The sequence below is a fragment of the Lemur catta genome, chromosome 1, assembly GCF_020740605.2.
Source record: "Lemur catta isolate mLemCat1 chromosome 1, mLemCat1.pri, whole genome shotgun sequence".
Classification (NCBI taxonomy): domain Eukaryota; kingdom Metazoa; phylum Chordata; class Mammalia; order Primates; family Lemuridae; genus Lemur; species Lemur catta.
Genome location: NC_059128.1, coordinates 280,619,159 through 280,643,165, shown reverse-complemented (window position 1 = coordinate 280,643,165; position 24,007 = coordinate 280,619,159). Strand labels below are relative to the sequence as shown.

At 36.7% G+C, this 24,007-nt stretch overlaps 1 protein-coding gene across 7 annotated transcripts in view; it reads left to right on the top strand.

Moving 5' to 3' along the window:
* LCA5L (lebercilin LCA5 like) overlaps positions 1-24,007 on the top strand; it is a 55,252-nt gene that overhangs the window by 6,203 nt on the left and 25,042 nt on the right. For 6 of the 7 annotated variants that reach the window (XM_045540686.1, XM_045540688.1, XM_045540693.1 and 3 more), the window contains exons 2-6: positions 2,836-2,987; positions 6,255-6,257; positions 16,083-16,421; positions 16,683-16,829; positions 22,370-22,884. In XM_045540686.1, coding sequence (XP_045396642.1) covers positions 16,094-16,421; positions 16,683-16,829; positions 22,370-22,884 — 990 coding nt within the window. In that variant the 5' untranslated portion in view covers positions 2,836-2,987; positions 6,255-6,257; positions 16,083-16,093. The remainder of the gene's footprint in view (positions 1-2,835; positions 2,988-6,254; positions 6,258-16,082; positions 16,422-16,682; positions 16,830-22,369; positions 22,885-24,007) is intronic. The other variant, XM_045540687.1, reaches the window with a different exon arrangement.

Here is a 24,007-nt window from a genome sequence, read left to right as displayed (position 1 = left end):
ACCAAAAACCTTAAATCTTAAAAACAGGATTTTAACTCCTTTCATTATGGAAGGTAATGAGCAACATGTAGACATTGATTGGAAAATAAACATCTCTTAGAGATCTTTACATATACACATCTACACATAATGAGATATGCTTCATTTTATTTTTTAAAGTGTTTATTATCAGTATTAGTCATGGTTACAATAACAATAGTATGTTTCATATGATTTTTTTAAATTTTGCTATTCTGGTAGATGAAAAATCAAATCTAATTGTTTTAATTTGTATTTCATCATGTGTAAGACTGAACATCTTTTGTATTTCTTGGTCATCTGTGTTCCTGTAATGTGCTTGTTCTGTAATGCGTCCATATCCTTTACCCATTTTACAAATGGGTTGTTTTAGGAGTTCTTTGGAAACTATGGAAATTAGGTCTTTGTTTTATGCATTGAAAATAGTTTTCCCAGTTTGTAATATGTCTTTGAACTTTATGATTTTTTTGTTATGCAGAAGTTTTAAATTTTTATACAGTAATTTTTATAAATTATTTCCTTTATGGTTCTAGGCTTTATGTCTTTTCATACTCCACATTTAATATTTTTTCTTAACATTTACATTTTTAATCCATCTAATAATTATTTTAGTGGAAGAAATGCAATAAGAATCCAATTTTGTTTTGATTTCCATATGTATTCTAGCCTGTTGTCCTCTTATCCTTTATTGAATAGTCTACTGTCTTTACCTTTATCTTATACTAAGTTTCCATATGTATTTGTTTTTGTTTCTGAACTCTTTATTTCAATATATTGATCTGTCTATTAAAGCATTAGTATTAGGCTCTTTTAATAACTTTACATGTCTCAATGTCTGATAGAGGTGTAGTCCCTTTTCATCATTCTTTTTCTAATTCCTTTGTATTCTTTCATATTCATTTCTCTAGATAAATTTGGTATCATTTTGTCAAATTTCAAAAAAAATTACTCTTGGCATTTTATTGGGAACACTTTGATTACATAGATTAAATTGGAAAGAATTTACATCTTTATATTCTATGTTTTTATGATATTCAAGAACAAAGTATGTTTTTCCACTGACATAAATCTTCTTTTATTTCAGTAATTTTAAAGTTTTCTTCATATTATTCATATGAAACCTATGTCAGATATTTTAAATTGGGGGACTGACACAAGTGGGATATTTTCTTCTATTTTCTAAGTCATTTTATTTTGCATATAGAAAAGATTATATCCCATTTAGTAACCTTAGTTTTAGTGAATTCTCTTTATTTTATATTATTTTATAGGGTTTTCTAAGTATACAGTCATGTTATCGGCACATAAAATTTGCCTCTTCTTTCCTGACATTTATACCTCTTGTTTCTTACTTATATCTAATTTCGTTAGCTAGTACCTCCAGAACAATACTAATTAACAACAGAGCTAGTAGGCATCCTTATCTTAATCCTTATAGTACCATAAATTAATGTTTCACTATTAAGCATAAGGCTAGTTTTTAGTTTGAGATAGGTATTTATCATACTAGGAAAGCATTCATTTAAATTTTAGGACATTTTGAGTTGGGTTAGTAATAGTGGGTTTTGTCAGGTGTAATGGATATGGAGACAGGAATTAAGGAAGCACAGAGGCATCCTGAACATTAAATTATTTGATCAATACTATTGAACACTTATTCCTAGGAACTCTTCTAGGTACTAGGGATACAGCAGTAGACAAAAGAATTAAGAATGCATGCCATTGAAACATACAATTCTTGGAGAAGTTAGGCAACAAATAAGCTAAGTAAAACATGTATTACCGTAGGTAATGATATATGCTAAAGAGAAAAAATTAAGTGGGGAAGGGAATAGGAAATGTTGAGAATGGATAAGAAAAGAGGGAAAACTTGCATGTTACGCTGTTGTTTCCATGAGGCAGGATTGGTTAAGAATACAATTACCTACCTACAGAATAATGTGGGTTGGAAACAGTTGTGACCATTTGAACTAAATTGTCCATATGAATTAATTGTAACTTCATTACAGAATATTTACCATTAAAAATCAGGATTTTCGGCCAGGCGCAGTGGCTCATGCCTGTAATACCAGCGCTTTGGGAGGCCAAGGTCAGAGGATCACTTGAGGTCAGGAGTTTGAGATCAGCCTGGGCAACAAAATGAGACCCCCATCTCTACCCAAAATATTTTTAAATAGCCCAGGAGTTCGAGGCTTCAGTGAGCTATGATTGCACCACTGCACTTCTAGCCTAGGTGATAGATGCCGTGTCTAAAAAAAAAGAAAGAAAGAAAAAAAATCAGGATTACCTTGTTGTAATAATAGATATGATAATTCATGAGACTGTTGAGCCAAAAGAATAACTTTCAATATATAATGCTCAGTCAGTCAATATCTATGCCTCTAAAATAAGATCCAGTGCCTGTGAGTGGTACCAAGAGGGTCTTCTTTTTGTTATTTTTATTGTCGACATACAAGTAACACATATCCAAAAACTTTAATTATTTATGTTCACCTTTGCACTGGAAAGAAAGAACAGGCAGGGGAACCATAGGACCTTTTGTTCTGCCAAAAAAACTTTGAAAGATACTGCTCTGTCTGGCTCCTTCAAATCTTATTTCAGCATAACTGGTGATTACAACCAAGAATTTCTTGATCAACTGCCAATAGCTGATTCACTTTGTTAGAGAAGAAGCGTTAGTGTGTGAGGTACCCAGCAATCCATAACACAAATGAATATGTATCAATTAATTAATACTGCTTCAAAACCTTTATTCTTCTTATATAAATATGTTTCTTTGTTACATTGTAACATTTTCCTTTTGTAATATCATTTTAGGTTTTTTCAAAATATATTCTTTCTTTAAAAAGAGACCAAAGAATGTCAGAAAATACTACCCCGGAAACCTCATAAATACTACAGTGTGAAGAACGCTCTGCTCAAACATACAGTTTATCTTCAGACATCTTCGGGAAGTTGATAGAGAACAGGTATGCAGTAATTCACTTTAAAACATTTCAGCGTATGTTTACTTTTTGTCTGCTGTGTTGCAAAAGCAGAAATGAAGATACCTAAGTGTAGTATTCAGAATTATTCAGATGTATACCTTGATCTTGAACATTCGTATTTCTAATTCTGTAATTAGATGAGTACGACGATACAAAAGTTTACTGCTCTTATAAACAGCCATTCCTTTCACCATGGTGCATTCCAAGAAAACAAACCTTCAACCAGATCAGATTTTTCTATTAGAACAGTGTTTATAGTTGTGGCTTGCATTCCTGAGTCATAACAGCAAAGAAATAACTATAAACCCCATAATGATGGAGACATAATTTTAATTATCCTTCAAGTGCAATAAAAGAGGCACCATTATACTGTACACACTGATTTTTCAAAGTATAAATGCTGCCAAAAGGAATCTGAACTGTATACTACCATAAATTTGATACAGCAAAAACTAGTATGCTAACTAATGTAGACATTAATTACGTAATTACTAACTTTGCTTATTTTAAGATCTTTAAAGGCAGAAGTTTGCCTTCTTCATAACCCCAGTGCCTGGAAGACAATAAATGTTCTTTGACTGAACATATTATTAAATAATTAATTAATTAAGAATAACATTAGATGGTTGGCCTAAGGCCTAGATTTTTCAATAATGTATCACCCATATATGTGGAACATGCATAATTTTTTTTTTTTTTTTTTTTTAAGACAGAGTCTTGCTGTGTTGCCCGGGCTAGAGTGAGTGCCGTGGCGTCAGCCTAGCTCACAGCAACCTCAAACTCCTGGGCTTAAGCGATCCTACTGCCTCAGCCTCCCAAGTAGCTGGGACTACAGGCATGTGCCACCATGCCCGGCTAATTTTTTCTATATATATTTTTTAGTTGGCCAGATAATTTCTTTTTATTTTTTAGTAGAGATGAGGTCTCGCTCTTGCTGAGGCTGGTCTGGAATTCCTGACCTCAAGCGATCCACCCGCCTCGGCCTCCCAGAGTGCTAGGATTACAGGCGTGAGCCACCGCGCCCGGCCTGGAACATGCATAATTTTTTTAATTGGTAACAATAGTGAGGTATAGCCTATTTATATTAATAGAGAGATACTCTAAAACAGTTTAATCAACTTAAAAATGAAGTTATAGGACTGATACTAGTCATCAATCAATTTTTAACAGGTCAGTGAGAAAACTGGTATTTAATAGACTGAATATTCTGGAGAGGCCCTTGCTATGTGCATTCGGGGCACATTTATTGCTGGCAGTAGTAACAGCCAAGAATCAAACATGGTTTTACATCAGTTTACATTGCTGGTAATGTCTCTCAGATTCAATCTCGTGAAAAAGAACGGAACTCTCAGTGCCAGGTGAACCCAAACAGACCCATATTCAGGTCATATAGGTAGAAATTTTAGTACAGTTCCGGGGTCCTGCAAATTCCAGAATTCTAAAAATGTCCTATCTCATGAGTGAGTATCAGTTCAAATAATCCTTTTGGAAACTTACGTGCCCTGATAATGTACATCTTAGTTTATAATCCGTGCCTGAACAACAAATTACTCCAAAACAATATCTTAAAACAATGGAGTGGCTGGCCAGCACCCCAAAAAACTACTTTGATATGATCCTGGTTTGATTAAAATTAATGGATTATAGAGAAAGTACGTCATTACAGAGATTTTTTTCAAAATTAAGTAAATAAACATTCTAGAAAGCATCTGTTTAACCTAAGTGAACTAGGTTATTTGTTTAGCATAAAGTCTGGGTTCTTCCATTTTTCTGCAAGATAACTGTTGACTTTATAACCTCCTGTGGCAGATTCACACAGAAGTTTTCAGTTCTATAAGTCTTCTGTTTTGAAATGAATGCTTACTGGCTGGAAAAACAGCAACAAACATTTATTACCCTGTGTCACAGGCACAGCTAGGTCTGTGATTCAGGGTGTCTCATAAGGGTGCAATGAAGGTGTCATTTGGGGCTGCAGTTTATCTCAGAACTCAGCTAGGGGAAAAATCCAAACTTCTAAGCTCATGCAAATGGTTGTTGGTAGGATTCCGTTCCTCACAGGCTGTTGGCCTGAGGGGCTCAGTTCATCACTAGCCGTTGGCTGGAGACCTCAGTTTCTTGCCATGTGCGCCTCTCCATGAATTGGTTTACAGTGTAACACTCGGCCTCCTTCAGTGTGAGCAAGTGAGAAAAGTGGAGAGGGTGATTAAGGCAGGAGTCAGAGTCTTTTAGTTACCCAATCGGGGAAGTGACATCTGAATCACACTCAAGGGTAGGGGATTAAACAAGGGCCATGAGTACCAGGAAGTAGGGATCACTGGGAGCCATCTTGGAAGCTTCCTACCACACTGAGTGTGCATGCCAGAGGCTGCCTCGAAAGATAAAGCCAATGTGACTTAGGTTGTAATTCTTTTCTTTATCACTGGAGGTACTGGAGTGTTCTAATACTCTCTGCGTAGAGAAAAGTGACTATATATAGGCGGAATCTCTTGTTTGTTTCCCCAACTGAGTTGAAGGAAATTGAGTTAGTCTGCAGTTAGGTGATCCTCACCATCCAGTGGTTGACAGTGATGGTGCTCCTTTTGCCTCTTGTTAAAATAATTAAATAGGAGGCCATTAAACCGAAATGGCTAATGCCCTGAGTTTCTACATAAGCAAACTGAAACCTAACTCAAATGCATATCTTGTAAATGATTAACTTAGAGGGAAATGAAACTTAAGTTTAAGTAATTAAAAACCATGAACCTCTAATTGTATAACTAGTAGCTTTCTACCTGATAGTCCAAATAAGGTAACTACATAATTGTAACCAGTCGATTATTTTCTTTGTTCTGCTTCCTCATTCACCTTACAAAAGCCTTTTCTTCAAGCACCTCTGGCATAGCCCCAAACCACAAACTACAGCTGGGTGCTACCTGATTCATGAATTAATGTTTGCTCAGATAAACTATTTAAAACTTGTAACATTCTTCATTTTAATTTCTAACACTCTTGATATAACAGCTAGGAGGCTTTCTGGTCTTCCAGATAGCATCTGACTACCCTTTCCTAAACTCAAACATAGTACAGACTGAGTCCAAGGGAGCTCTAAGTGGTTCTTATGGAAAGATGCAAAAGTAGAGTTGGTTTGGGAAAGTAAAGCATAGTTTTCTGTTCTAACATGTAGCTCCTGCTTTTCCTGTACAATGGGATGTCTACTTCCTCAGCCTGGGTAGAGAAAAGGTTTTCAGGGGACATTCCCCAGGCTTTCAGCAGGTACCCCAAATGACTCCCCTCATTTCCTTTCTCTCTTTCCTCTCCCTTTTATCCATTCCCTCTCTCTCTCTTGATATCCCCTCTCTTCCCATTCTTCCCCAGGATTTACCTGACTGCCCTAGATAAATAACGAGTACAAGGAAACTTCCTCAGCCTGATAAAGGGCATCTATGAAAAAGCCATAGCTAACATCATCCTTAATAATGAACGACTGAATACTTCCTCCCAAGATCCAAAACAAGACAAGGACATCCACTTTCACCACCACTTCGATTTACCTTTGTACTGGAAATTCTGGGCAGTGTAATCAGGCAAGAAAAAGAAATAAAAGGGTCCATATTAGAAAAGGAGATTGAACTCTCTTTATTCACAGATGACATAATCATCTATATAGAAAGTCTGATGGAATCTACAAAAACAGTACCAGGGCTAATGAGTGAGTTTAGCAAGGTTGCATGATACAAGATGAATATGTAAATATCAATTGTATTTCTATATACTAGTAGCAAACAATCAGAAATTGAAATTAAAAAACAATTCCACTTAACAATAGCAATACTATTTACCATCAAAAATATGAAATACTTAGAGATAAATCTGACAGAAGTTGCAAAAAAGCTGTACACTGAAAACTGTAAAACATTGCTGAGAGAAATTAAAGACCTCATAAATGGGAGGTGTACCTTATTCATGAATTGGAATTCTCAATTTTGTCAAGCTGTCAGTTCTCCCTATATTTATCTATAGATTCAACACAATCCCAATCTCAGTCCTATTAGGCTTTTTTTAGGAATTGATAAACTGATTCTAAAACTTACATGGAAATTCAAAGGACCTAAAATAGCCAAAACAACTTTGAAAAGGAAGAACAGAGTTGGAGGGCTTACGCTACCTGATTTCAAGATTAATTATAAAGTTATAGTAACCAAAACAGTGTGGTATTGGTATAAATGCAGAGAAATAGATCAGTGGAACAATATATCGAGCGCAGAAATAGGCCCACATTTGCATATCTGAAGTTTTACAGAGGCAATTCAGTGAAAAAAGGATAGTCTTTTCAACAAATGATGCTGGAGCAATCAGATGTCCATATACCAAAAAAAAAATGCATTTTGATCTGTAGTAAGTAACTTGAAATGGATGATAGACTCAAAGTAAAATTTAAAACTATAAAACTTCTAGAAGAAATCAAGGAGAAAATCTTTGTGACCTCAGGTTATACAAAAATTTCTTAGATTCACCAAAAGAATCATTCTTAAAAGAACAAATTGATGATTGTACTTCATCAAAATTAAAAAGTCTGCTCTTCAAAAGACACTTTTAAGAGAATGAAAAGATAAGTCACAGATGGGGAAAAATATTTATAAAGCATATATCTGATTAAGGCCTTCAGAATATATGAAGAACTCTGAAAACTCAACAATGAGAAAACAAACCCAATTTTTTAAAAATGGGCAAAAGATTTGAACAGAGAATTTACCAAGGAAAATATAAGGATGACAATAAGCACATGAAAAGATATTCAACATTGTTAGTCATTTGGGAAATGCAAATTAAAGCCACAATAGGATATCACCACACAAATCTACCAGAGAGGCTAAAAAGACTAACCCGATCAAGTGCCAGCAGGAATGTGGAGCAGCTGGAACACTTGCACACTGATAATGGGAATGTGAAATGGTACAGACACAGTTTGGCAGTTTCTTAAAAAGTTAAACAAATACCTGTCATATCAGCCAGCCATTCGACTCCTAGGTATTTATACTAGAGAAAAGAAATCATGTGTCCATACACAAAATTTATGTGTAAATGTTTATAGCCATTTTATTTACAATATCCCCAAACTGCAAATAGCTGAAATGTCTGTGAACAAGTGAATAGATAAATTATGGTTTATACATACAATTGGAAACAACTCAGCAATGTAAAAAACAAATGCAACTATTGATACACACAGTAACATGGATGAATCTCAAAAAAATATTCAGAGTGAAAAAAGCCACACCAAATAAAAGGACAGACTGTATGATTCCATTTACATAAAACTCTAGAAAATGCAAAGGAATCTATAGTGACCAAAAAACAGTGGTTGCCTGAGACAGGGATGAGGTGCAGGGAGCGACAAGAGAGAGGAGTTGCAAAAGGGTGCAGGGAAAATTTGGGAGTTTATGGATATGTTGACTTTCTTGATTGTGGTGGTAGTTTCATGGGTATACACATGTCTAATCTTATGAAACTGTACACTTTAAAAATGTGTAGTTTATTAAATTTCATTTATACCTCAATAAAAGAGGGGCTTTTTAAAAGAATTATATCCAAGAGGCTTATGAAGTAGTTTTCTTGTAAAATATATACCCTCAGTAAGCCAAATAAATCGACCTATTGGATGTGTTTAAAAAAATCATCATTTGAAAATGTTGGTAAATCAGCCACAAAAAACAATGGTGATCTAGCACTTCTTGTATTATGCTGGATAGAGCTGAAGCCCATTCTACTAAGTGAGGTATCACAAGAATGGAAAAAAAACACCACATGTACTCACCATCAAATTGGCATTAACTGACTTAACTGACCAACACTTAAGTGCACATATAGTAGTAACATTCATTGGATGTCGGGAAGGTGGGAGTGGGGAAACGGAGATGGGTATATTCACACCTAACGGGTGCAGTGTGCACCATCTAGGGGATGGACACACTTGAAGCCCTGACTTGGGTGGGAAAAAGGCAATATATGTAACCTAAACATTTGTACCCCTGTAATATGCTGAAATAAAAAAAAAAGGAAAAATGTTGGTGAATCACCTACTAAATTCATATAAGTGTTGATATCATCGTAACTGAACTGCCTAAGATGAAATCAGCTGGTCCCAGTTTTTCTTATGACTTCCTCTTGTCAAAGACTGTACCGTTAGTATTGAGAACAATTGTAGCAAAAAGAAGCACATTTAAGTTTACCTAAAAGCTGATTTTAGTGACACTGATATTAATTTAAGTTCTGATAAATCCCTGGGCCACCCAGGTCATATATTGACCTTCCCAAGTTGAAATATACTGTTTCAAAAGAACACAGTATCTAAATATGCTATCTAAAGCGTTTATAACAACTTTTAAATTTAGTAAGTTCCTAAAAATTCAATGTCTTTAGCATATGAATTGAAATTATATTTTTTGATTTTTAGATAACTTGTGCCTATTTAGTTATAAGACAGTGGAAGTGTTAGGGTGGGAACTCATGGCACAGGCTGAAAAAGAATTCTCTACACAAAAATTAGGACAGATTTGAAGCAAAAAGTTTATTTTACTTTCTAAGGCAGGAAAGGGCACAGCAAGAAAGAAAGAAAGGAGAACTGCCAGCTCTGAGGGTGGAGGGTTTGGGCTTTTTATTGGGATAAAGAGAAAGGGGGGGGGAAGTGGTTATTGTTGCAAGCTGATAACAGGAGGCAGCTGTGATGTGGCTGTGTTTGGGGGGTTTTTTGTTTTCTTTTTTGTTTGTTTGGGGTTTTTTTCTCTCTCTCTCTGCTAGGCTGGATTATCAGTTTCCCCGGAATGTGGTCTGGTGGGAACTGGGGGAGGGTCACACTCCTGTCTGCTCAGTTCTTTCCAAGTGCCATAAAAACACACTCATAAAAAGCACAAGTTAAGCCACATTTGATTAATCAAACAAAGGGGCAATTGTGTGCTGTGATCCTCTCTCTTTTTTTCTTTTTGTTAGATAGTTTATTTTTTTCTGTTAGATAGTTTATTAGCAGTGCTGTCCTTTCAGGAAGATCAGTGAACACAGCAATCAATCTAAAGATTTTTTCAGATTAATTTTTCTATCAGATTAGTTTATAATAGTGATCAATAGTAGAATAACTGCTTCATACCATGTGTTTTAGAAATTTGATGAAAGCAAGCTGACAATACATCCACTAGAAAATTGGTGGCAATTAGGAATTTTCTACCCACTCATCCCACCAAAAAAAATAGTTGTATTTAAAGTAAGACTAAATTTTGGCCCATCCTGAGGAAACTATACCCCAAGCATTAGGTTAGGTAAATTATTGAACAGGAAAGATTGTGGATAATTTTGCTAATAAAGTATTTTCTTATTGGAACATTTTTAATTGTATGTGATTTTTCACACATTTTTAAGGAGCTACAGTTACTGACTCCTGTCTATAAAGATTCTGAAAAATACAGAGGTCCACAGGAGTTAGTACTTAATAGGACAATTCAGCCATCAGCAGAGGCTTATGACTTGCAAATCCATATAGGGAGGGCAACAGTGCTTCAAATCCACCTCCTTTCTTATGGCTAAATCTTTAAAACCTTCCATTAGGGTACATTTTAATCTGGTAGAATTGTTTAAGGAGTGAGGTTATTTATATAGTCTTATTCATTGTTATGAGGCTCTAAAAGATTTCCATTTGAGTATTTTTGTTTTTTTCCCTGTTATATCAATTTTTATTAAAGTGAGAGACTAGGGTGGCTGGTTCTCTACTTTATCAAACATGGGGCAATCAAAGCTCATTTTAGCCCTCTGTGAGCATGTGATTCAGAGAGAATCTTTGGGGAAAAAAATTGTAGATGGGATACAATCACATCCTCAAACCTCAGTATTCTAATCCAGGAATGGAAGAGAACACTACCCTCACTTCCTTATCTTCATCATCTTACCATTCCTGTTGTGTCAAATTCAGAGTGGGTTATATTCATTAGGCTGAAAGATTAAGGGATAAGTGATAATTTTCAGTATAGTCTAGGATTTTGAACTCTAGGGTAGAGATAAAACAATGAAAAGCTACATAGCAAGGAATTCCTGTAGGCTTATTACAGGTTTTGACATAATTTAACATTTTAAGGTTGCAGTGATAAATGGGTTGGTCAAATAGTGTCTGTTTTGGGTCAAGCAACGTGGTGCAGTGAAGAGAACTTCAAGGGCAGACAGAGCTGGGTTCAAATGTCAGTTTTCCCACTCACTAGCTTTGTGACTTTGGATAAGTACCAACCTTTCTGAGCCTTAGATTCCTCATCTACAAAATGGAGTTAATAATGTCTATGTCACAGGACTGTCATGATGGAGTTAGCTAACGTGTGTAAAGTTCCTGCCTTCGTGCTTGCCCTACAGTAGGTGGTGTGGTGGTCATTTTTCAAGCATTTGCAAGTATTGATTGTATGGTGGCAGTATGCCAGGCCGGAAGTTACTCGGGGACAAGACATGGTGTCTACCTTCCAGAGTTTTCAGTCTAATGGGATTACTCAAGCAGTTGTCCTGGGAAAATAGCTGACAGGAAAGTAGACTGACTCTTTGCTGCCCCTCACACAAAGACACCAGCTGTGCCCTTGACAGTCCTTACATTTGTCCCAGAATTACTCTTCCAAGAGGGGAAAGAAACTAGTATTTGATGAATGCTTACTATATGACAGTATTTTCACAAACACTATCTCATTTCCCCCTATAATGACTCTGTCAACCTAAAGAAAGAAACTGAGACAAAATATCAATAATATAGGTAGGGAGTTTAGTTGGGCCAAGGTTAAGGACTGCGGTTAGGGAAATACTTCCAAGGTACCTTGGGAAGTGCTCTGGAGAACAAAAGAGAGGCTCAAATTTTTAAAGAAGAAAGGCCAAATCAGGAGAGGAGGCCATTACAAAAGTTGTTTTTCAGGAATTCTCTTTGGTTTACAAAAATAACGTTGATTAGTAATTGGCGACTTACAGAACTGTAGGGTATGAGTTACAGTGTCCAGCGTATGACATTGTTAAGTTAATTTATGTAATAGCTATCTGTGGTGTCAGTCAGTCTAAGGCCGACATAACAAGTGGCTTCAAATGATTACTTTGCTAGTGGGTGAGTGGGGGAGGTGACTACTGTCACATTCCAGTGCCACTCTGGGCCTGATAATTTAAAGGGGGCTTGCATTCTTTAGATAAAAAGTGTTTCTTTCTCAGCCCTGTGGAATCGGTGGTGTTAGTCACATTTACAGATGGACAAGAGCACTTAAGTGACAGATCCAGGTGCCTTCATATTGTCTATCACTTTCTATTCCATCACACTCCCTTCCACTATTATATTAATAGCTGTTGGGCAATTTGTGAATGTAACAAGGAAAACAGTCTTGAATTAAGCCTTAATCCAAAAATGCCAGCATGAGACTTCTTGAGGGGACTGTTCTAAGGTGGGGAAGGAGGAGGGTATTTTTATAGGGCTTTAGCAGAAGTCAGTGAAGTCTAGCTGGTGTCAGGAACAACTGACCAAAAAACAAATTCTTCTTGCGAATTAACAACCATTGTTTGGACAGTTTGGATTTATCAAGATAGGTGAGGAAGGTCACGAGCAGGCGGGCTGGGTAGGAACAGCTCCTACACATGAGCACAGGCGAGGCTGTGAGGGCTGCAGTGGAGAAGTTTAATCCTTCAGGGTCTCCTACACCAGTGTCTTGGATTCCTAATCCAGATGCAAAGGTTTACAAATCAGGATCTTTGACTCTTCTTCTGCCCACTGATACATAGCAGAATGTGGCTGGAAACAGAAATTCTTTGTGTTAGGATTGTGTAATGTGTTGTTTGCAGTTGTGATACTTAATGAAAAAAGCACTGCCCGTGGAGCTGGAAAACATGGACAATTACTAGCCTTTAATCCGTCTGTATCTATTCCCTTCTCTCTACATGGTGAGGTTTAGGTGACATGAAAGCAGTCTGCACAAAGTAAAAGTACTAGCTAAATATTAAGTATAATGCTAATATTATTAATAAGATAATTATGTATTCCATCAGAAGAGGAGAAGACTAGAGAGTTAAGCAGGTGCAGCAAAAAGCAGAAACTGATGTAAGAAAAAAAAAAAAACCTCTCAGTAGAGAAAGTGATATTAGTTTCCTGTTGGGAAGGATCTGATGCCAGGTAATTTCTCTGTTGCTTTCTGGATAAAACAGGAGGATTGAGAATTTGATGAAAAAACAATCCTTTTAAAGACCCCAGGAAGTGGATTTGTTTGTTTCAATCTGCTGTTAAAATTAAAAGAGATTATGGTGGCGTTATTGTAACTTAATGCAGTAGCATTGTAAAGGATGCAGAAGCATCTGCTTTTTAACTAAAGTTAATTTTATTGAGGGTACACATTTGGGGTCCTTCTTGCATTTGAATTCCTGTTCCTTCCATTTTGAATTATTTAGACAAATAAGAGGGCTTATCATAAGTAGCAAAAGTTTGTGTCCATTGAAATCCAGTCCTTCTAAATTAGCAAGGATAAAGGGTAGCACAGAGCTATTTATCTTGAGCTATCTTGGAGCTGGACTCATCATTCTTCAGGGAGATAACTTTCATATGAAACTTTTGGATTCTTAGGGAGCATTACCTGTGGGCTGTCAGCCTCTCCCAGAAGGCAGTCCTTAGGTAAAGGCAAGAAGCTGTACCTAGTATTGCAGACCTAGCAGGACATGAAATAATTTTAAAATAAAATAGAAGTAAAATATGATTTTTTTTCACTGAATGTTAAGATCCTAGGAACCAAAAGCTGTTATTTTAGCTACATAGAACCCTGAAGCAACTTGTGAAAATTGCTTTGGGGAGTGATTCATTGAACTAAAACATTCCTGATCTACAAATGAAAAGCTATTGTGTTTAAATTACTTTAAATGTTACTTAATTTGAATCAAATCCACCCTAAATGAAAGAAGTATAATTCCATGTAGGTCTTAATTAAATTAGTTTTTCAGTCATATCTTTTAGTTACAAGGACTTTCAACTATGTGGTATCATATGCCCCTGATTAGAAATTAAGATCATACCATCAAATGTTATTTTCATTTTTAACTTTCAAACATATTTCTTTGAAGTCTATCTTACTTTACTATTGTTCTGTTCCTAAATAAGATTTTGATTTTTCACATTGAATAGTTAAATCTATAATAATTAGACAAAAAATTTTGACTTTTCCAAATTCATGATTTATAAGTTTATTCTTAGTATAGCTGAAAATAGGGTCAGTTCTATATTAAAGAAATATACATTTTCATTTGGTGGATTTTTTTCAAAAAATTTCCAATCCCTGGATGGTTTTCCCATGAAAATCAGCATGTTTTTCTGAATTGCTTCTTCTCTCATGTAGTATATAATCATGGAAGTCATATTCATGTTATAAGATTCTAAATAAAGCATAGAAGGGAAAGAAAATTTCCTGAATAAGAAAACATAAAGAACCTTCTAATCAATGAATCAAATTTATATTACTGGAACCCACTATTACTCTTTACTTTAGAACAAATATTATTAACTCTAGATAAAGCTAGAAGATTAATAATCATATTCTACTCTGTATGTTTAATCTCAAAAATAGTAAATGAAAGTGTTACCAAAAGCTCAGCACTTGTCTCCGAGGCTGCATTAGAAGAACGAGGACAAGTGGTTTGAGGAAAAGGAAAGAGAAGTTTATTAATTTGCCAGCAAATGAGGAGGTTGGCAGTCTCCCATCTTAAAGTACCAACATCCTGCGTCTGAGCAGGAATACAGAGCTTTTAAAGGGGAGGTTTTCAACTTCAGGCCATTGCTGTTTAACTATATTTGATGGTTTTGATTCATCCTATCTTTGGCTAAAACAATCTCATGACCTCCATGACTTCCACCCCCACAATTCCCTTGAGCCATCTGTGGTACAAAGAACAAGGACATTCTCCTGCCCCTCCTGACCACTGGCCTGGGGCAAGAATGCAGGTTTTTAATTCCCAAAAGGAGTGGGGGAGGTTTTAGAGAGACAGAAAACATTTTTACCCTTTTTCAAGCCATTGCCCCTGTTACAAAAGTGTGCATCTCCATAAATACATCTGAATTTCACAAATGTTGCATTTTATACCACCCATCCAAAGTTACCAAATACAGTACTGTCATTCTCTTTAGTTCTAATCAAGGCAAAGAAATCCTAACAAATAACCAGCCTTTAAAATGAGAATGTAATTCACAAATCCATACATTGTTATCATTGTTATCTGATATGAACTTTATCTTATATTACCTGTGAATATTACTTCACCAAAGTTTGGTCTCAGAGGGTCTTATATTTTATGTAGAAATGATATATGTGAACTAAAATAAGATCTTAAGCTCCCCCGAGCTGACTAAATGGACCCCCTCTTGGCCAGACACCAGAAATACCCTAAAGCTGAGTTGCTGGCTATGAAAAGGGAGGTCAGACATGTCTCATCATGCCCCCTCCCTTGTAAACATCCTTTGTAACTCATTGATAGGCCTAAGGCTACACAAGACAAACCTATAGGACTTCAGTTTACATAACAAATCAGTTGACTCTGGGTATCTGTCCTATGGCTTGTCTCTGATTAACAGACTTCTTTATCTTAGCTTAAAAAATTCCAGGCCTTTAGACAAAGCTTCATTTCTTTAACCAATTACAAATCAAAGAGTCTTTAAACCCACCTATAACCTGTAACCACCCCCCCTTTGAGATGTCCCACCTTTTCAGGCCAGACCAATGTACACCTTCTATATATTGATTTACGATTTCATGTGTAAATCCTGTCTCCCTGAAATGTATAAAACCAAACTGTAACCCAACAACAGTGTGACCACTTGCTCAAGGTTTCTTGGGTGTGGCTCCAGGCCATAGTCTTCAAATTTGGCTCAGAATAAACCTATTTAAGTTATTTTGCAGAGTTTGGCTTTTTTTCCATTGACATATAAAAACCAAGCTGAAATTTTTACAGAAAATACTTCAGGATAATGTGTTGTTACCATTCCTATTATCTGTTTATAATTAAATAAATATAACAAAGCATAGGTTTATTATAATATCAATAGCTATAAATTAAAAGGGACTTTTCTTTTATTAGGGTATTTTACTATGTCTTTGGCTGATACAACAAAAACAAATATAGAGGAACATTTCCCCAGTGTGGCATTAGAAAACAACAGGAAGTCTGCAGAATGCAAGAGAAGCCCAGGCACAGGTGATTTTTCAAGGAACAGTAATGCTTCTGATAAGAGTGTTGATTATAGCAGATCCCAGTGCTCCTGCAGAAGTTTAACTTCTCACTATGATTATTCAGAAGACTTTCTCTCGGATTGTTCAGAAACTGCCATTACTAGAAATTATTTAGAGCAGCCTGTGGTAAAAGAAAAGAAGGAGGAGAAGAAAAAGTATAATGTTTCTAAAATCTCCCAACCTCAAGGTAAGAAGCAAAATTTCCCAAACAAGACTGAATTTCTGGTTATAATGACATTATTTTTAATACTTTAGTACTTGAAGTGGTACATATTCATTTTATTATTTTTCCACATTGTATGTATTATAGGTGAACTTTTATAGAAGGAATTAGGAGATAGAGAAATTAAGATAATTACAAAATAACAGAAATGCTTAAAATGTAGAGCCTAGTCTTTGCACGGCGTACCCTGCTGGAGCCTACTAGTGAGTTTAGTTCCATTTTTAGTTAACAGGTGGCCTTGGTACAGAGTACCACAATACTTGGATTTCACTGGCTTCTTGCCTTTCATCTCAGCTGGAGAATCAAAGTTTGAATCGCCAATGAAATTTAAATACCTGTCTCAACAGCCCAAGAGGATGGTCTCCAAGTCTGGTGAGGCAAATTGGCGAAAACAATCTTTTGAAACAGAGAGCGTTCATAAGGCTGTTAATAATGTCATTTCCTTGTGGATTTTAATGGTACCAATTCCATCAACTCCCTAACTGTCCAAATTGGAATTAGCTTGTGATATCTTTGATGTTCTTTTTCCCTGCCCCCTTGCCCAAACTGTAATTACTTCCTCTCATTTTAGGCAATCTTGAGCTTATAGTATTTCTATCAGAATAGCTAGAACTCTTTTCTTCTTTGACCATCAGAGCACCCTCAAGTCAAAATAATTCAGAGCCTACTGTTGATGGGGCCCATTTATCACTGTCATGTTTATCTGGCATCTTTCACCCCCAGCCTGCTATTCCCCAGTGTGTCCAGGACCCTCTGTGCTACTTGTGGAACATCTAGAGTCTTCGTTTCTCCTTTCTCCTAGCTATAGGGCAGGGATTCTTCATCTAAGACACATGTCAGTGAACTCCATGAAATTTTTTGTGTCTGTGTGTGTTCATAAACTTTTCTAGGGAAAAGGGCCTAGAGCTTTTAGCAGATTCTCAAAAGGTGAACAGTCCCTTTTCTAAAGAGGTGGGAATCCTACACCCACTGGCAGGGCCCAGGGCAGAAGATGAAAAGACCAGTTCCTTCTCTCATGATGGGACCGTTGGTGGCATTTGGAAGAGATTATCACAACAGAATATCGGAGATGAGGTCCTACAAATACATGATCCCTAATTCACATTTGTGCTTTACAAATCTCTGAAAACTCAACATTTTTTGTATCTTTGGTACCAAAATTGGTTTGACAACAAAAACTGGTATGAACTGATATGAGACTGATCTTTATTTATTTTACTTAGTATAAAGTCATGTATTTCACTACAGAAATATTGTTTGATTAAAGGGTGCTGTCCCAGACCCTACTGGGAGAACTATAGAAAATGCCATTTTATGCACCCATCTAAAAAATAAAACCCCCAAAATTCTGAAATAGTCTGGCTCTAGGAGTTTATATAAGGGACACAACATTCTATGTTGAGTCTAAACTTTTATGGGACTGTATGAGAGGGCAGTTGGCATTTATAAAATTATTTCCACAAAAACAAATTGCATTTTCAGTTCTAAGTGCCTCATAATTTAGCTTTTTAAAATTGATCCCCCATTTATTTATTCTACAAATCTTTCTTGAGCCCTCTATGCAGGATACCTGTTCATAAAGTGGGAGCAGCCTTCACAGGAGGCTAGAATCCTAAGTTCCATTGTCTGAAAGAGTGAAAGGTTTGCTCTTACTTGGGTGTTCTTTTGTATATTAATACTCTGAAATTATTTTAAATTAATCTTGCATGCATCTTTAACTCAAATTCTGTATGTCCCTGAGGACCCTTGCCTAGTGTATGATGAACTTAAAATACTAATTGCAACTTCAAGCTTTGTCACAGAACCATAAAGTGTTTCCTTGGTTTTTTTCTTTTATTCATTTGTTCCCATACGGTTCATGTTTTACAAGTGTTTGCCAAAGTAATTTAAGTTGTTCCACCCTAGGGTAATATAATTCCAACCCAAAGCAAAGCAGCTTAATATTTTAGCCAGTGCATACCCTTTTTCAAGTGAATGTTCAGTTTCTGTTCAGCTTTCTGATATATTAAAAGTAGATCTCTGGCCCTCAGGGCTAGTAACACTGGATTAGGAACCACGAATATAGACTCAGAATTCACTAAAGAATAGTATATCAGAAGTTATTTTCAATTCCCGTCTTAGAAAATTTATGAAAGCAAATTTTATGGCAGAAAAACATTTCATAGAGAAAAATTATGAGGATGAAATGAGAACTTCAGTTTGACAGGATTTTTGCTTTGGTTAAACATTGGAGATTTATTTAAATCATTGTAAATAGCAAGCAAATGTTTCTACAATTTGCTTTTCAAAAATTATTTCCTTCTTTTGTAGAATATGTACTTTCAGAACTCTTTCAATTATAGATCCTATCAGTTAGAAAATTGTTTCCCTTCTGGCCACTTAATTTTGGACAAGAAAAAAAAAGAAAAGAAAATTGTTTCCTTGATTTATTTTCTTTGTCAATATGTTAGGTAGATAGCAAGGGATTCTGGGTCTCCTAGGGACAAAAGTGGGTGCTGGTGCAGTTCACCCTCCCCCCGAAATGGGTCTTCAGAGAGGCTCATGGGAGATCTGCATGTACAGTAAGACTCAGGTCACAGAACTCCCAGCTGTTCAATAAAAGTAGTTCCATGGTGATGTCTGAGCCACGAGGGAGGTCCCAATCTGGACACTGTAATACAAGATGGAGACCATAACTAAGGCCTCTTTGTTTTGCCCTCTTTTGCTACAACAGTGGATCCAGTCGTCATCTGTGGCATATATATCTTGCTCTGTAAACCTATATCTTTCTCTTGCTTTATAATCCTATCTTTCTCTCCTCAGTAAACCTCATTTTCATGCTTGCCTTACTTTGGTGCATCTGGTCATTCTTCAGCCATGAACACACCAAGAACCGACATTTCAGACCCTGAAACCCAACATATTTGGTGTCATGACTCGGATACCAAAACATGTGCTAGTCATTAAAAACGTTGATATATGAAAAAAGAAGTTATTTTACTGCATTCAAATGCTTGGGACACCTTTTGCCCTGTTGTCCTTAGTCAGGTATAGGTGGGAGACCTAAGGCAGTATTGAAGAGACACCTGCTCTAACAGATTAACAGCAGAAACTAGGGAGAACAGAAAGGTTCCTTTGAACGTCTTCTTTACCCTGGTCCTTGGAGGAAGTGAATCTGTCTGTTTAAGGTGAAATACAGGGTAAACCCAGGAAAGAGAGGAGAACTTGGCAGAGAGCAGAGCCACCGCAAGCAAATGGGGAACGTAGCTCGGGAGAACCAGCGCTGGAGTGAGGCAGGGAAGAGCACAGGAACAAATGGGACAGTGAGACTAAAGGGGACAATGACCAGGAGAGGGAACTAGGATGAGGCCAGGGAGGTGATAGGAGGAAAAGAGAGCTTTTGAAATAAGGGGTTGGGAGGGGTAAACCTGGGGAAAGAGGGCCTAGGAAGGAAGGCGGGCTGGAGCACGTGAGTTTGCCGGGGAAGTAGTGAGGATGACGACATTTTAGGACTGTTCAAAAGCACATGTGTCGTTATAAGCAATGTGAACCATGCCCTTTTTGCTAACTGTGGACTTAAGTGTATATATTTTTGGTGAATTGAGTTAATTTGAGTGAGTGTTTTAGCTCAGTGGTTTGAAAATCAGGTATCCTAAGAGTAGTTTAATCATTTAGCTAAATCTGCCTTATTGTATGAAATGGGATAAAAACCATAAACTGTACTAATCTTACTATGTGTGGGTTAGGATAATGAGATATAAAGTCATTAAGGATTAAACCCTATTTCAATTTTCTATAACCTTTATGGTTATACAAGTATGTATGACATATATAGTGTGAATTTGTTGTATACCACTCAAAAGCCAGCATACAAATCTGGCTTATTCTCTCCCACCCACCCACTAGGGTAGACAAGAAATTCAGTGTCAGACACGTTTGGGGAATGGTGGGAGTATGGGTGTATGGGGGAGCATTACATACACAGACAAGAGTGTTTGGGAAAGGCCTCTGGTCCTTCATTTTCATCTCTCATATGCTTTTTGGCCAAGCCCAAGTGATCTGTAAAAGGCCAGGCCCACCCTGTTCAAAGCATCCATGCCCTCTGTACACTTCTTGATTTCTGGGGCCTCAGCCAGACCTCCCATGGCCATGGTGGTTAGTCCCTGGACTCCCTCTCGCATGACTTGAATATGGCAGGGAAGGGGCACATAAGCCTGCACTGCCTGTGGAACCCATCACCCATCCTTCTAGTCTCAGTGAAATCCCTCTCTCCTCCAGGGCCAGACCACCCAAGGGCTAGAAGACATTACAAGTTGGGAGTCAAGTTCAGTCGTGCTTGCCATGGTGTAGAACATGTCAGACCCTGCCTTCCCCTGTTTTAAACCAGTCTGGTCCACACTGTCTGGGTCTAGGTCTTCCCTAGCTAGTGCCCAAGGTATTAAAGTGTCCTCAACATAACCCCAGACACCTCTTCACTAGCCTTCTACTGGTGTCCCAGAGGCTGGCCTGCTCTGCTTTCCATTTTTAATGTGCTCAAAAGGCTATTCTAAAATACTCAAATGCTTAGCCATAGCCCCTACTAAGTTGTTGTTCCCAGTGGGAAAATAAATACCCTTGAAGGCGTAATTGCAAAGATAGTCCACCAGTTATTGATGTGATAATGACATAGTGATTGTTGTAAAATATATGTGGTCTGTCATTCAAATGCTTTACCCCCAGAAAGCATGCTTCATTTCTGTTGTTTCCTTGTTTCTATCATAAGTAGAATTGCCTTTCCCCCCACCTAGACCAAACATATTAAGCCCTGTCTCAGATGATGTGCCCACACTTGGGCCAATAGCTTAAGGTTAGGGCTCCAGTGACATTGGCCACTAAGTGCCCTTTTCTCTCCCAAATGTGGACCTGGCTTTTTAGATTTTAGAATCTAGTTTAAATCTCTGTTTCTCAGAATATAGATATACTAACATGTACACATCCACACATATACATATATATACAGATGACAGGTGCACACATACATACAGTTAGATCGTACAAATGCACACACCTATGGGGCACTAGCACAGGCACATAGACTGTGGGTTCTGTCTCACCACTTACTAGCTGTGTGCCCATTGACAAGTGACATCCCCAAGCATCAGTTTCTTTATCTTTAAAATAGGTTAACAGTACAGTGGTGTTACACATACATTTAACATACTCAAATTCAATTATATAAGCGTGGTGCTAAATGTAATATTTTTTAGATACTTTTTGTTTAAAATAGACCCCTAAACACATACCAATTACTTCATTCAGTGTCCAGCCAAAGTAACAGGGGGAAAAAATGGCTGTGTTGGATTTACTGAGAGATGGTATCTACATACACATTGTCTTTCTCTTTCTCCCTCCCAACAGTTTAATGGCTTTTTAAGGATCATTTCAAATATATGAGATCTTCACATTTGGTTCTCATGTTGTACTCTACCTCATAACATGTCGTTGAAGGATTATATCAGATAATCTGTGTAAAGCATTCAGTTCAATGCCTGACATATGACAAGCACTTAGTAAATGTTAGCTATTATCATGGCTTTTAGTATAGCTTTTATAATAAAAATCTCAGTACAGGTTTTAGAGTCAAAGAAGACCTGGTTTTCAATCTATTCTGTGTCACTTCTTGGCTATGTTCCCTTGGACAAATGACTTAAAATCTCCAGCTATGAAATAGACTACAACTGACCTTAAAGAATTGTATTAAATGAGATATCCATAAAGTACCTAGCGTAAAACATGAGTATTCATTAAATGTTAGTTCTTTCCCCTTCTAGTTTCACCTGTGTGTGTATTTATATGTGTGCATTGTTGGGGGGAGATTACGCATATGTGCACATTTGCATGTCTATATCTATATATACATTACTAGTAATAAACCAAATTGTCTACTTACACAGGCCAGAAGGAAATCTCAGTTGGAAAAAAACACACCTCGAATGCCTCAGTTTTTAATTCTCAAATCAATATGATTACCCAAAGAAGAGATGCTACGGCTCATCGAATACTCTCAGCACGGCTTCATAAGATTAAAGAACTAAGAAATGAATTAGCTGATATACATCGTAAATCAGAAGCCATCATCATAGAAAACCAATTTTTGAAACAACTTCAGTTTAGGCACGTGAAAGCTATAGGAAAATATGAGAATTCAAAAAATAATCTACCTCAAATTATGGTTAACCATCAGAATGAAGTAAAAAATTTAAGGCAACTACTTAGGAAATCCCAGGAAAAGGAAAGAACTGTATCTAGGAAACTTAGAGAGACTGACAACGAGTTACTGAGGACTAAAGATGCCTTGCAGGCACTGCAGAAACTTTCTGAAGACAAAAATCTTGCAGAAAGGGAAGAACTCACTCAAAGATTATCTATTCTTACGACAAAAATGGAGGCAAATGACAAAAAAATACAGGTCTGTATTGTAGAGGCCTAGACATTTTAAGATTCCAAAATGAATACAGAGAGAGTACACCATAGTCCTGTTTGCCCCTGTAACAAAGCGTTCACCGCCATGCTTGGCGTGCCGCCCTGGGTGAGTGCAGTGTCTGATGGAGGACGGGAGAAAGGGAGAGGTTTGAGGAAAACAGAAACAGCTCAGAACTGGAAATGCTCATCCTGTGGTAGTGAGCGGGGCTTCATTCTTGCTCCGTTCATTCATAATTAGCTAGGCTCGTTATCTGGAAATGCCCATTCTCTAAGACAGCGCAGCTGCCAGTGTTAAGGAAGTCTTTTTCATGTGCTGAAAAGGTTGCCTTGTGCTGTGCAAAACCTCTCTTTGAAATCACCCCTCTCCTTTAAACTGCTTATTAAAAGGCCACTTCCCTAAAAACCTACACAAGGTACCCATTCAGTCCCTTTTCTTGTATTCTCCCTCATCAGTTTGGCCAATCATTATCACATAGACATTTTTAGTTATTTTAGAAATAGGAATTTTTCCCAGATAATCTTCCAGGGAGTGGGCAAGGAAAGGGAATTAAAAAATGGAAGAGATGAATGGATTGATTTTCCTTAACAGCACATGGTTGTCAAAAGCCTGGAGATTACATTATGAGGGATGATTTGAGAGGAGGCACTGATGACAGATTGAGAATTCTCCTGCCTGTTTTACATTAGACACAGTCTGGGCCTCTATGGGCATAAACATAAGTGGAATTAACTAACTGTTTAATTCTTTAATACTTGGTGAGACACAAGTATTTTCTATGACTTGAATTAAGTAAATATGAGGTTCATTTCATCCACGTTTTATCTCAGTTATTCTATTGGCAAATTCTCTATTTTCAAAGAGAATTTTCTCACAAAAAAATTGATATGTGAGCTATAGAAAATAATGAGTAACCTCATTTTTCACTCTTGTATACCAAAGTTATATTATTTGTCCTTTTAGGCAATATTAGATTTATCTTAGCATATGTCTGTCATATAAATGTATTTTTATCTCATCTACAGATTTTTATATATAAATATTTAAGTAGTTCATGTCTTTATTGAAAAAAAAAACAAATTGAAGAACCAATTAACTATTTTCTTGGCTA